Raw genomic sequence first — 14,713 nt, forward strand, 5'->3', positions numbered from 1 at the left:
AGTACCGTGTGGATGGAGTGTACACTGTTGGATAGGATGGGGTAAGAAGCAAGAGATAAAAGTTGAAGTGGTAGGCAGATAAGGATATATGTTGTCTGTTTTGGGTAAAGATCTGATGTTTGATTGGAATTGTAGAATTTTGCCTTTTAAGAGCCTCATCTTAATTTTGCCTGTGTGCCGCTGAGACTTCAGAGTAGACTGAGTGACTGGCATACAGTCAAATTAAATCAAAATATTCCTAGAGTAATATTTAACTTGATGTTGTAAAAGACACATAGATAAAAATAACTACTGTTTCAGCTTAAATTTATTTACTGGTGTTACCCATAGCTTTTATTTGTTCACATTTGGATAAAAATGGATACTCATAGTTTATTTATGATCCTCTTGTGGTAAATATATGATTTTTCCATTATCAAAATAAAACTAAAGAAAAAGATCAGTAACTCTTTTATCTTTGCAGTTAGTCACAGATGGAGGAGTCATTAATCTTTTTCTTTTTGCCAAATGCCTGTTGGAGAAAAGCTTGTCAATTGGATCTTTTTTTTTTTTTAAGATTTTATTTATTCATGAAAGGCACAGAGAGAGAGAGAGGCAGAGACACAGGCAGAGGGAGAAGCAGGCTCCATGCAGGGAGCCCGATATGGGACTCGATTCTGGGTCTCCAGGATCACACCCCAGGCTGAAAGCGGTGCTAAACCGCTGAGCCACTGGGGCTGCCCTGGATCATCTTTTGTATTAAAGAAAATTCCTAGACTTAGAGCCATTTATTGATGATCACTTGCCACAAAGTAAGTAATTTATGTGTATTTACCAAATCTTATGACAATTGAACAAGGTGATTATTTTTATCCCATTTCAGGAAATAGACCTAGTTAGTTAATTGAATAAAAATAGTGGCAAAAATCTGGGATAAGAACCTCTCAGACCGGTGCCTGTTTTACTGTGCATCTGTTTTTTTTTTAAATTGAACCATGGTAAGTCAGTATAAGCTTTGCACTAAATATCAGATTGCTTATGAACACACTGACTTGGTGATATATATATCATCTTAGGAACCAATCTGTGTTTCTTGTCCATTTTTAAAACAATTTGAATCAGTAGCCAAGGGTCTTGGATTTCTCAGAACATTTCCTAATTTGTTTAATACGTGATATTTTGTGAGGCAGATGGTTTTGCGGGTATGTTCGTGCATATTTATGTGACTTTGGAGTCTGTTTTTTACTGAAAAACTCTTGATAGCCTTTGCAGTTGTGTTGAATGAATTGAACAAATAATTGGGGTTACTTCCAGCAGTGAGTTGGATTCTTCTAGCTATGAATCATTTTGCTAGCTAGATATGGTGGTTGAGAATCTAGGCAAGACTCTAGGGTAGCCAGATCCAGCCATTCATTCCATTGACTTGTTGTCAGGAGATAGGATTAACATTGTTTTACATATCTCCTCAGGCTTCCTGCACTAGTGATGATCTGTAAAACCAGAGATAGCATTATTAGCCAGTGGTCTCCGGGATGGATGGAGGGAATGTAGATACAGTTACTGACATTCATAATCCTTGTGACCATTGGAGGAATTTATTTTAGGACAAAATATAAAGACCCTCCTTTCCTAGGGATAGCTTATGTTTGGCATTACTACATTAAGCACTTTATAAGCTCAAAATACTAGAAGGTTCAAGAATCACCGCAAGTAACTAAAGTGACCTAGAGTTCCACCCCAGGGCTTTGAGGATGAAGTCATGAATGGGTCAGTAGTTCTGCTATGTACTGTTCTTTGCTACCATGGACTCAGCACTGAGTTGAATGGACCCTAGGATTACTTAGTAGTAGTTCATATGTGTTGAGCTCTGACTTTGTCAAGTACTGTGCAGAGCTTTTAGTTTAATACTGTATTGTATTTTTTTTAAAAGATTTTTAATTTGTTTATTCATGAGAAACACAGGAGGAGAGAGAGGCAGAGACACATGCAGAGGGAGAAGCAGGCTCCATGCAGGAAGCCCGATGTGGGACTCGATCTCAGGTCTCCAGGACCACACCCCGGGCTGCAGGCGGCGCTAAACCGCTGCGCCACCGGGTCTGCCCAGTTTTGTCCTTTCTTGAGACTTCTAGTATAGTTCTTTCATTTAAGGTTCAGAATCTGAGATCTTGAATTGGGAGTGTCTTGCCTAAAGTCATCACTAAATCGAAAGACTTTAGGAAAGACCTAACTTTCCCATTATATTACCCTGTCTTCCTGTGCTTTTCACCTGTTTTCAAGTCCATTTATATTAAGTAAATGCTTATTCTCAGTTTCATTTCTGGCAGGATGTCTTGTATTGAAACCATGTGTAATGCTGAGTTGTTTCCTTGTTGCCATGCATTTCTCTACAGCTTTTCTCATTCTCCTCACCTTCTTGTTTGTAGAAAGGCTTTGAAGTTGCTTTGAGGTGAGCCTTCTCATGCATCTTAGCCACTTTTAGCAGCTTCCAAACTCTGCTGTTCCAGGTCTAATTCTCTTTTTCAGACCTTCTACACAGTTTTCATTCTAGACTTAGATTTTCTAATTCTGTGACTGTGATCGAGAAGTAGGATCGTGTTTTCTGTTTAGTTCATCCTGCATTTGAGCACTTTCCATAATGTATTGGCAACTGTTCTGGGCATAGGAGCAGCCCCTACAAATGAAGGAGCATGGTTCCTAATCTTGAAGAGCTCACTATCTTATGGCGGAGGTATTTACTGAAATTGTTCTTGGGGCCCCTGGGTGGCTCAGTCGTTTGGGTGTCTGTGATTCTTGGTTTCAGCTCAGGTCATGATCTCAGAGTCCTTGGGATCAAGCCCCATGTTGGGCTCAACACAGAAGTCTGCTAGTCCCTCTCCCTCTGCTCCCCCCACCACTCCCTACCCCTCTGCATGCATGTGTGTGAGCTCTCTCTCTCCCAAATAAATAAGTTAAATAAATAAATATCATTAAAAAATTTGTTCTTTATCCTTTGGTGAATGCAGGATGGGCCTCTCCTGTTTTCCATGTTTCATAGTGGTGGTTGATATTTGAGCTGAAACCTGAAGGATGAATAATTCTTTCCAAGTGGAGGAAGGAGGTGAAGGAGACACAGGCAAGAAGGGATGTGGCATATTTAGTGGATGGCGTGGTCAAAACAGTCATGATTGCACAAGACTTTAAAAGTTGTGGTTTTTGAATCATCTCCCTGCTGTTTCAGTCCTTCTTCTCCACATGATTCCCAGTGGCTGGTCCAGCTTACGGTGGCCCAGATATGATGACAGAAAATGTTTTCACAGGGGGTGGGGAAAAAAAGAAAAAAAAGAAAGATGAAGAAAAAGAGAATGCTCTCATATTCCTCCAGTCCTAGTTTTGGTCCTCTTTTTTTTTAATTTAATTTAATTAATTAATTTATTTAATTTTAGTTTTTTTGCTCCTCTTTTTTTAAAAGTAGGCTCCATGCTCAACATGGAACCCACTGAAGGGCTTGAACTCATGACCCTGAGATTAAGACCTTAGCTGAGATGAAGAGCTGGACTCTTAACCGACTGAGTACCCAGGAGCCCCTGCTCCAGTATTTTTAAATTGACCATTGAGATATTATAGTTGATGTTTATTTACTTTAAATTTTGTTTTTTTATTCATGAGAGACAGGAGAGAGAGAGAGACAGACATAGGCAGAGGGAGAAGGAGAAGCAGGCTCCCGGTAGGGAGCCTAATGGGGGACTCGATTCCTGGACCCTGGTATCACATCCTGTGCCAAAGGCAGATGGTCAACCGCTGAGCCACTAGGCATCCCGATAGTTGATGTTTATTGCACCGGTTTGTTGTGCTAGTCTTGGGGGGTAATTCGGATATAGTTGTGAACAAGACAGGCTGGTTCCCTTCTTGTACAGAACAGTTTCATAGTGGAGTCAGAAATTGAACAAATGATTTGTTGATGAGTGCACAGGGTGTTATGGATAATTATAATAGGGTGCTTTGACCTTGTGCATGAGAGACAAGGGTACAAGAGGTAAGAGAATTTTTTTTTTTAAGAGTTTATTTATTCATGAGAGACAGAGAGAGGCAGAGACATAGGCAGAGGGAGAAGCAGGCTCCCTGCAGGAACCCGATGCCGGACTCCATCTCAGGACTCTGGGATCATGACTTGAACCAAAGGTAGACTACTCAACCACTGAGCCACTCAGGTACCTGAGGCAAAATAATCTTTTCTGAGGAAATTTTTGTTTTGTTTTGTTTCATGTCTTTATTGACAAAAAAAGTCACAGCATTTCAGACTTTAGTTAAATACACAAACAATAACAAACAGCACCCACAAGTGACAGGCATGGTCCCTCACCTCTGGGTCAAAGGCCATGCTGGAGGGTGTGGGTGTCCTCTTGGCCTTACCCCCCCCAGCATCTCTGTCCCTACCTCCCCTACACCTCGCTGACACCCCTGAGATCAGTTAAGAGTGCAGAAACGAAGTCACTCTAGAGGAGGTTGGGCTGTGCCTTGCTGCCAAGGAAAAAGCAGGTTCTGAGGGAAAGACAGAAGTGCACTATTGTGGCCTCTCCTAGGAGAGGCCAGGCTGCTTCGTGAGCTGGGCCTGTATCGCCTGCGGCCTCAGGCCTGGGCACAGAACAAAGAAGGAAGACACTCTCCTGGCAGCACTGGGCAGTTGGAGAGAATGTGGGTCACTGGCCATGTGACACCCCCAAATCGATGGCCAGACCTCTCTCCGAAGTCATCAGCCAGACTCTCCCAGGGGGAGAGGGCTTTCAGGAAAAAATACTGACTCGGTTCATAAAGGGCTGGGTGAATACTTTTCCAGAAACCTTAAGAAATGAATCATCCTCAGATTCAGGAGCACTGGAACAATCGTCATTGGGTAGGAAATTTTTTTCTTTCCTGAGTAAATATTTAAACTGAGGATGAGTAGAAAGCAAACTGGAGAAGGTAGGTAGTTGTTCCTTGGAAAAAGAACTTTCATCAGCTACATATAGAACACCTGTAGTGTGTTTGCTATTTGCTATGCTTGATTTTTCTCCACAGTATGATAGCTACACACCAGTCAGACAGATGTAGCTCAGACTTTTTGGGCCTGAAATGTGCTTTGAGAGATATTTATTCCAACCTGGACTGCATACTTATTAATGGAAAATTGCTTCCATTTGTGTAGGTAAAATTTTCAGTATTTGAGAAAAGTTTAAGTAAAATACCTTGTTTGATATTTTTCGTAAGTTCATATTTTTTTGGGGGGGGAAATAATTGAGAATGTTAAGTAGAGCATGACAGATATTTGATGAATTGTAATCTTTCTATGAATTTTTATTTCAACTAACATTGGCATGCTTACTCAGGCCTCATCACTATCTTGTCATAAGTGCTGTTACTCTTTTCATTTTTTTTATATGATGATGTTGAAATGGAGGTTCAGGGAGGGATACGTAGTAGCTAAATGTAATAAAGTAGGACTCAAATCCAAATTTGACTTCTCAGTAAGAATTTTTGAATCACCTTTGAGTAATTCATGAATTGTAACCTTTTTTTCCTATTGTTTTCTCTTTAGGTTTTTGTCAGGATGAATTGCCAGAGCTTGACCCAGGTACTAGTAAGTTCTGAATGTTCTCCAGTGTTTGTAAGAAAAAGATATATGTGTGTCCTTTTTAATATATAACTTGAGGGTGTTATTATTGGTGGCCATATTGACTCAGATTTTATTTCACTTTGTTTATAATTAATGGGGAGTATTCTAGCTTTTCTCATTCAGTGGCCTGAAATGTAATCATTTAGTAGAAAATTGGTTTGCTAAAAATTTCTATTTAATATTAATCTCCTTTCCCTGTTGTTCTCCATCTTCCATGAAACCAACAACAAAAATTGTGCTTTGAATGCACACATACAACCGTATATTCATAACCACTTCTCTAAAGTATTGACTGGCTTTGACATAATTTTTTATTTCCTGAAATGGCAATGGGGTGGAGGTGGAAGGCATAATTTTTTAAAAAGAGGGATTATGCTTGATTTAGGTATTTATAATCAATAACCTTTGTACCACAGTTTAATTTCTAAAGCACCTTTAAGGTTATGAGGGTGACCGTTTCAAGGTCTAATTAAATGATGTTCTCCAGGACTTTGTCTTTTTTTTTTTTTTTCCAGGACTTTGTCTTGATCATAGATAATCATTGGTATTTCCAGTTGCTCTCAAAATGTGGCATACACCATTCTAGGATATGGTTTTAGCTGTTGGAACTAGGATATGGGAATATTCAGTATCTTTGTTTTGCTATAATGCCAGAAGGTCGAATGATAATTCAGACTTGAGAATTCATGAGATGATCTAGAATTATTTTTCTAGTTCTGGTACTTTTTAGGGTTATGAGACTGGCTATTTATCACCAGTCTGCTGTCGATGTAAGCGGTAAAGTTTACCTTTTCATCATCCTAGCTAATATCAGCTCTTGAGGATGCACACCTTTTTATATATTTTTCCCGCCTATCTTAACAGTATAAAAATTCATGTCTGTTCAACTAATAATTAGTAACTGCAAGACCAAATAAGTCCTACAATGCTTATCAAACATTCTTTCTAGAATTCTTTCTGGAAATTTTAGAGTTCAGAGTCGGCTTTGTAGGCAATATAAGGTTCCAGTACCTCTAAGTGAGCATAATATTTTCTCTTTGCCCTTCTCTTATGAATAGCCTTCATTTAGGAGGAGGAAAAGTAAATTCTTGTCATGGCCTTTCTTGGATTTTTTTTAGTGTTAGGAAGGATATTGAGATGCCCTGAAATCTTTCAGACAGAACTATACAAAAAAAATGTGGCAGATAATTGAGGGCTCTGTTAAGCATTGCATACTCTATTTACCCTAGGCTTAGTTCTAGGTTCCCAGGGATACACAAACAGCGAAGTCTGAATCCTGTCCTCATGTATTAAGTTTATTGGAAAATATTTGTCTAGAATTACTTGAGAAAGCATTTTTTAAACCTCTCATTTAGCACATAATATTCAAATGTATTCTCCTTTTCTGCACTTAATAGCAGTTGAAAACAGCTCCTGCTCATCTTCAGGAAAGGCCTTCATTAAGATTATTGTTACATTATTCTTCTTCCTGGGCCAAGTAAGCCTAACTCATTTAACATTTCTGCATAGAATCTCTAGCCAGATGTGGTGATTTAGACAATTCTTTTATTTTTTATTTTTTAAGATTGTATTTATTCATGAGAGACACAGAAAGAGAGGCAGAGACACAGGTAGAGGAGGAGAAGCATGCTTCATGCAAGGAGCCCAATGCAGGACTTGATCCTGGGAATCCGGGATCACACCCTGAGCCAAAGGCAGACGCTCAATTGCTGAGCCACCCAGGTGTCCCATTTACACACTTTTCCATTCCATGAGAATGAACAGTTATCGAATCATAATTTTATTTATCAGTGTAGAATAGGAGTCACCTAAAAAAAAAAAAAGCACTTTTAAAAACTGTACTTAGCTTATGTGGGCAATATTCTCAGTAATCCCCGTGTTATCTTTGTGAAGTTAATAGTGTTTTATTTCTCTCTGTTTTACAATATTATAATACTAATGTGATGATAAATGGGCAGAAGTAAAAGTTCATCATCTGTCTCAACCTTCTTGGGGATCAAATGAACATGCCCAGCTGTATGTAACAAGTGGTAGGAGACCTCAAGACTAATATGGACTGTATGTGTTGTCTTAAGTTGGTTATGAATGTTAATACGCAAATTCCATGGCTTCTGACTGAGAAGGAATAACATCTTCTATGTTAATGTCTCATGACTTATATATTAGATTGAGAACAATGGGGATTTCTCTCTGATGCCGCTTTGAAATTTAGAGGGCCTTATGTCGTCTCTACTCCTCAAATTCTTTTTTTTTTTTTTTTAATTTTTATTTGTTTATGATAGTCACATAGAGAGAGAGAGGCAGAGACACAGGCAGAGGGAGAAGCAGGCTCCATGCACCGGGAGCCCTACGTGGGATTTGATCCGGGGTCTCCAGGATCACGCCCTGGGCCAAAGGCAGGCGCCAAACCGCTGCGCCACCCAGGGATCCCTACTCCTCAAATTCTTGATAGGGAAAGCCTGCTCATACTTATTTTGGAACAGGAAATACCACTGTTGCTGATTTCCCATTGTGGTTGGCCATGGTTGTAGACATGGGACAACAGGTAGGATGTGTTGGAACATAGGTGAGGAAAAAAATCTGACTTTGTCCTATTCAGATGCCTTTTTTTCCTCCAGCCTTTTCTATGATAGAGCAGATGGGTAGCCATGCTTAGAATATGGGCAGCTGTTCACACTCTGGCTGCCTTCTTATGATTCCTGGGCTTCTTAGAGTCCAATGTTATGGCACAGGTTCAGGCTAAGTTCATTTCTACAAGAAGCATCTCTGTACCCTGCTCATTAGCATAAGCTAGGGACAAGGGCAAAGGTCAAGAAAAGTTCAAAACAGCATAACCTTTCTATGGTTCTGTTTCCAAATAACCCCAGTCTGCCTTGCTCCCTGAGTTTTTTCCTCAACCACCGTGTTTACTGTGTAGTTGTAAAACTCAAGAGAACAAGGACCAACTTGATACAAGGGAAGTTAAAGAATAGAAGTCATTGTTGCTTAAAACAGGAGAAATAATTGATTTATGTTTGGGGGCCAATTAGGCTATAAAACAGGAACAGTAAAGGGACCTATGACTTTAGGACAGCTACTTGCTCTGATTTCTGTCCCACAGACAAGGGGCTCCCCAATAAAGGCTGTCAGCTTTCTAGGCTAAGTTATTAATTCCTTTCATGCCTTTCAGGGATTGTAAACAGCACATAATACAGGAAAACAATTGATACTGTTCAGTTATTGGCCAGATAGAGGGTCAAAGGGTAAATAGTTGGATTAGCAACAGCTGGTCTTCCTCTTCAGTCAAACTTTTGTTCCTTATTATCTATTTCAGCAAAGTCCTTCCTGAGTTTTTGGCCTCTAAATAGTTAAATCCATTTCGTTTCTTGTAAAATAAGCCTACAAATAAGTATTGATCAAAATTGAAAATACTTATTTTAATTCAGTTTCCAAAGTTGAAGATGAGCATTCTCTTTGGTTGACTATGTGTTGACTATGTTGATGTTCAAAGGGTATTATCTCAAGGAAAATAACTACCTAAAGTTAGACAGATTAGAAGCTTTTTACCTATTTTTACTAACTGCTTAAAGATCTTGGTGCAGCTTGATTTAAAAAAAAAAAGTTGTCTTTATTTAAACTGATAACAGTAGGATAACATATGTTCATTGTGGAAAACACTAAAAGAAAAATATAAACACTCCTGATCCCACCACCCAGAAATAACCACTGTTTCTTACTTGAGGGTATATCCTTCCATTCCAGCTTGTGTCTGAGTTTGTTTTTTTACATAATTTGGAATCATAATACATGTACAACTTTGTATCTTGTCTCTCCCTCCCCCCCCCATCGTTACATTGTAAGCATTGGCCCAAGTCATAAAACATTTTTCATAAATATTTTTAGTGGCTGGATAATATTTCATTGTAAGGGAATAACTTTGCCATGATTTATTTAACCATTCTCCTGTTTGGCATTTGGGTTTACAGATTTTTCTATATTCTATAAACATGTTTTTATATAAATTTCTTGTCTACATTTCAAATGTTCATTTCAAATGAACTCTTTAGCATATAAACCAAAACTCTTTTGAATTAAGAGCGTAACCCCCGGCTCAAGATTGCTTGGGTTCTGTTTGGATCCATTATTTACTGCTATGTAATCTTGGCTAAATTATTTAACCTCTCTGGGCCTCAGTGTTTTCATCTGTAAAATGGGAACAATAAAAATTTATTTCTACTTTACAGGGCTGTTGTAAGGATTAAATGAAGTAATAGATACACGCCCATATATTTATATTTAAAACAATGCTTGGCAAATGATAAACAATGTTAAGTATGTGCTGTTCCAGGCTATGTAACATAATGTTGAAATTCTTAGTCTTTCTGTATTAATGGACTATTGTAACTGCACTTTATTCAATTAAACTAGCCTGTGTTTCTTAATGACACAAAGATAAATCATTCCAGATGTTAGCAGATGTAGGTTACTGCTTCAAGTAAATTGTTCCCTCAGAGGAGCAGAGCTCATATATTGCTGACTACTTTGGCCAAGACTGCTCTTTACCGTCTGGTTAACTGTTAGGGTGTTTTGGTCCCCTTCCCTCAGCCAGCAGCAGGTAACCTCCCTAGTGACCATCTGGCAGCCCATTTTTTTACGTCTTAGGAAACTAAAGAAGTTAACTCTCTGCTTATTTAAAACACATACTGAGATTATATACTCTTTGGTTAATACCACGCGTAATACTGAGATTATATACTCTTTGGTTAATACCACGCGTATGTTGGGGAAAAAATTTGTGCAGTTTGAACCTGACCATTACTATTTTAAAAACACTGGGATTCTTAAAAATACTTGCTGACTCAGACTACATGCACACATAAACACACCCGATTTTTGTTTTTGTTTTTGTTTTTTTTCACTTTTTACTGATCAAGGACTTAGGTATAGATAAATGGACATTTAAAAAGAGACATGAGGGTGGCTCAGTCTGTTGAGCGACCCACTCTTGATTTCAGCTCAGATTATGATCTCAGGGTTGTGAGATCGAACCCCGTCTTGGTCTCTGCACTGGCGTGGAGCCTGCTTAAGATTTTCTCCCTCTCCTTCTACCCCTCCCTCTCTTAAAAAAGAGAGAGAGAAATGAAAGTCTGTTTTTGAAGTCTTTTGCCATGATGATGGATGCCCACCAAATAGGGATCTATTGGTGCTGATGGGATGCACAGGTGAGATAAAAAGCAATTTCAGAATCAAAAGCTAACATCACTGGCTTGCTCTGGTTTTGCATTCATCTGTCAAGTGTTTTGGGATCCCAAGGAGATTTATTTTTAAGATTTTTATTTATATATTTGAGAGAGAGAGAGAGAGAGAGAGAACAATCAGGAGAGAGGAAGAGAGAGGGAGAAACAGATTCCCCGAGGAGCAAGGAGCCCGATTTGGGATTATGACCTGAGCCAAAGGCAGACACTTAACTAACTGAGCCACACAGGAGCCTCTCAAGGAGACTTTTTGTGGATCCTTCAGACTACAAAAGAAGAATATACTTCTCAGCTAGAGTACCCCTGGGTTCTGTTCAAAATTCTAATATTCTGTATTGTGTCTTAATGGGTTAATGCCTAGTTATCAAACTATATGTCACAATTTTTGATCTCAGACGATACTTCATATAAGCTCAGGTGTGATCTGCAGAGAGTGAATTTAAGGCTGGGTGTTAGAGATCAAGGAAGGAAAGAAAATTAACATTTACTGGGGTATTCCTTATGTGCCAAGCACTTTGCATATATTCAGTAGGAGTAAGAAGGATTATATCCTATAAAATTATCTAATTTTAAGTTTGACTTTATAAAGATTTTGTTTATTCATGAGAGACATAGAGAGAGGGGCAGAGACATAGGCAAAGGGAGAAGCAGGCTCCACATAGGGAGCCCTACGTGGGACTCGATCCCAGGACTCCAGAATCATGCCCTGAGCTCAAGTCAGACACTTAACCACTGAGCCACCCAGGCATCCCCTAAGTTTGACTTTATAATACCTAGTCCATTGTTCTTTTCTTCCCTCCCCACTTCTTTTCTCTTTGATGTGTGTGACAAGCTGTGACAAGCTGTGACACAGTTCATGCCCTGAAGGACTCTGGGTTAGTCAGTAAGACAGACATGAAACTTGATAATATGTGCCTGTTACTACTACCACTACTACATAGTAGCTAATATTTATTAAGCACTAAATGCTTCACATGCAAGCACTCATAAAATTTGTTTTATTTGTTTGTTTGTTTATTTATTTATTTTTATAAAATTTGTTTTAAAAGATACTATCCTTATCTTACAGATGAGAATGTTAAGGCTTGGAGAGGTTAAAGACTCACTCCAAAATATAGAGTAGAGAAGTATCTGAGATTTGAGAACTGTTTTTAAAAAAAATTATTTTGGGAACCCTGGGTGGCACAGCGGTTTAGTGCCTGCCTTTGGCCCAGGGCGCCATCCTGGAGACCTGGGATCAAGTCCCACATCAGGCTCCCGGTGCATGGAGCCTGCTTCTCCCTCTGCCTATGTCTCTGCCTCTCTCTCTCTCTCTCTCTCTCTCTCTCTCTCTCTCTCTCTGTGTGACTATCATAAATAAATAAATAAAAATTAAAAAAATTAAAAAAATAAAATTATTTTATTTTAATAAAATTTAATTAACTTGTAGTATATTATTAGTTTCAGAGGTAGTTTAGTGATTCATCAGTTACATGTAACATCCAGTGCTCATTACATCAAGTGCCCTCCTTAATGCCCATCATCCATCTCCCACCCCCCTCTCTACCAGCAAACCTCAGTTTGTTTCCTATGGTTAAAAAAAAGTCTCTTATGGTCTCTCTCTTTCTCTGATTTAATCTTGTTTTATTTTTCCCTCCCTTCACCTATGCTCCTCTGTTTTGTTTCTTAAATTCTACAAGAATGAAATCATATGATAATTTTCTCTGATTGACTTATTTCATTTAAATTCTCTTCTATCCTGTCTTTAGTTCTCTTGACTGTGACAGGCCTCAAATGCTACTGGAAGAGCTTAAAGCAATATAATGATTTATAACATACATCATATTTTGGGGTTTTTTTGTATACAGAAAAATATACTATTTTCTAAGTGTTATTTGGGCTCTTTTTTATATATTAGAATGATTTTGGATACAACGTAGGATAATTCACTGTGGAGTATGTTCCCAAAGACATTTCTTCTCTGGCTCAGGTTCAGGATTATTCCACTATTTGTCAGACAGGTTCTTTCCTGAAACAAATGAAGATAAATTCACAGATCTCCCTTGTTTTTCCCTTTATGTCCCCTTTCCTTAACAAAACTTATTTCGTGAGTTTTTCACATTCATAACTGTTCCAAGAACCTTCTTCCAAAACTTCAGCTAGATCTGCTGTATCAGGTCTCTTGAATGTGGGTTTTTGCTGGGGAGTTCTCTTCTGATAAGAATTCTTTTGAACAGGGTAGGGATGGGATGAGATTCAGAGCTTTAGGCTGAGCTCTCATCCCCTTGACCTCTGCCCCTATTACAGAGTTTATACTGACTTGGTAGGGACTCCCTATGGAGCCAAGAGTTTAGGACTTGTTTACAATTGATGAAAAGATAGTTGCATTCAAAGGCTGTTGTTGGGTCCTTGGATGCTCACAGGATCTCTGCCATTATCTCTAGTGGGTGCAGGGAATGCTGGAACATCTGGGTCTGGAGATTTGTAATGGATGACTAAGAAGGAATGAGAATAAACTAAAGCTAGATAGGTTGCTGAAATTGTTCTTTCTACAGAAGCTGTATATGCAGTAACATTTTTGAGAACGGAAAGATTTGTACAAATCTGTGCTTTGTTTCATTAAAAAAAGCAGAAAGTGGTTTAAGTTCAGTATATGATAATAAGAGGATGTGTGAGAATTCTTTCTTTTTTGATGTCTTACCAGAGAAAATTTGCTGTTAGGCAAATGTTTCAGGTAGTAGAGGGAAATGCTAGATTATTAAAGCCATCTTTTTCAGAGTTATGCATAGTTTTACAAATTAGTATTTTCTCTGAAAATCTTGTGGTTTAAGTATGCTGGGGGAGATTATAGCAACTCAGTCCCAACAGTCTTCATATACCTTTACCAGCCACACTTTGATCAACTAAGACCACTTTTTTTAGCCTCAGTACCTGAAGTTACATATCTTTTTTGGGGGGTGGGGGTGGGGGGTGTCCAGTATTTGTTGTAGATGTGAATCTGGGGGGTGGGGAAGATAAGCATCTTCCTTTGAAGGGTGCTGACAGTCACTATGAACCAAAACCATACATCCTTTGTTGGTAAACATAGGAAAACAAACTTCATGGATAATAAGATTCAAAGTGAAAATACAGTGTTATTACATCTTTTTCATCTCAGCACAAAATTCCACGTACTAAATGTAGTCTGGCCTATGGATGTATTTTTGTCTGAGTAACCACATATTCAAATAAATCATGTTGTCAACATTTAAAACCTACAAGATTTTCATAAAAATTCGGAGTTTTATCCTTCTTGATAAATTCAGCTTGGATTTCTTCACAACATCTGTTGGCTGGAATAGAATAGTGGCTGCCCTTCTTGATGGGAGCATGCACTTTCAGGTTTGTCACAGACCTAGATGGCCTCCTTCATCCAAGTATGTCTCCTGCACATTCTGTAGGCTTTTGAGTTTGTAGCTCCTATACTAAAGAAGTGCAGCTGAAGGTGTGGGAAAATAGGAACCATTATGACTATAATATATCAAAGCTGAAAATGTACAGGTTTACTTTTGCAGATTTAGTGATTTAAAAATTAAAAATTACAGATGTAGCAATTCATGTCTCAGTCCTTATCCTATAAGAAATGACAGGTGTGCAAAATATATAGTCAAAGATACTCCTTTCAGCATTTATAATAGCAAAAAAATTGGAAAGAGTTTAAAGTTTAACAGAGGACTGCTGGTTTCATAGACTGTGGTTATCCATGCAATGGAGTACTACTATAGAATTGCTAAAGAAAAGGCAGATTTTAGTCTAGAAGAAGGGTATACTGAACTGTTTGTTAACAGTATACTATCTTTGGGCAAATAGTATCACAGGGCAACTTTTCATGATTTCTGTGTTTAAATTAAAA

The 14,713-nt window shown here is 38.4% G+C and overlaps 1 protein-coding gene across 1 annotated transcript in view; it reads left to right on the top strand.

The window, feature by feature from the left end:
* Positions 1–14,713, top strand: part of NR6A1 (nuclear receptor subfamily 6 group A member 1) — a 218,932-nt gene that overhangs the window by 31,884 nt on the left and 172,335 nt on the right. Inside the window, exon 2 of the mRNA XM_055333636.1 lies at positions 5,531–5,566. Within this exon, the coding sequence (XP_055189611.1) occupies positions 5,531–5,566 (36 nt within the window). The remainder of the gene's footprint in view (positions 1–5,530; positions 5,567–14,713) is intronic.

This window comes from Nyctereutes procyonoides, unplaced genomic scaffold (genome assembly GCF_905146905.1).
Source record: "Nyctereutes procyonoides isolate TBG_1078 unplaced genomic scaffold, NYPRO_anot_genome, whole genome shotgun sequence".
Classification (NCBI taxonomy): domain Eukaryota; kingdom Metazoa; phylum Chordata; class Mammalia; order Carnivora; family Canidae; genus Nyctereutes; species Nyctereutes procyonoides.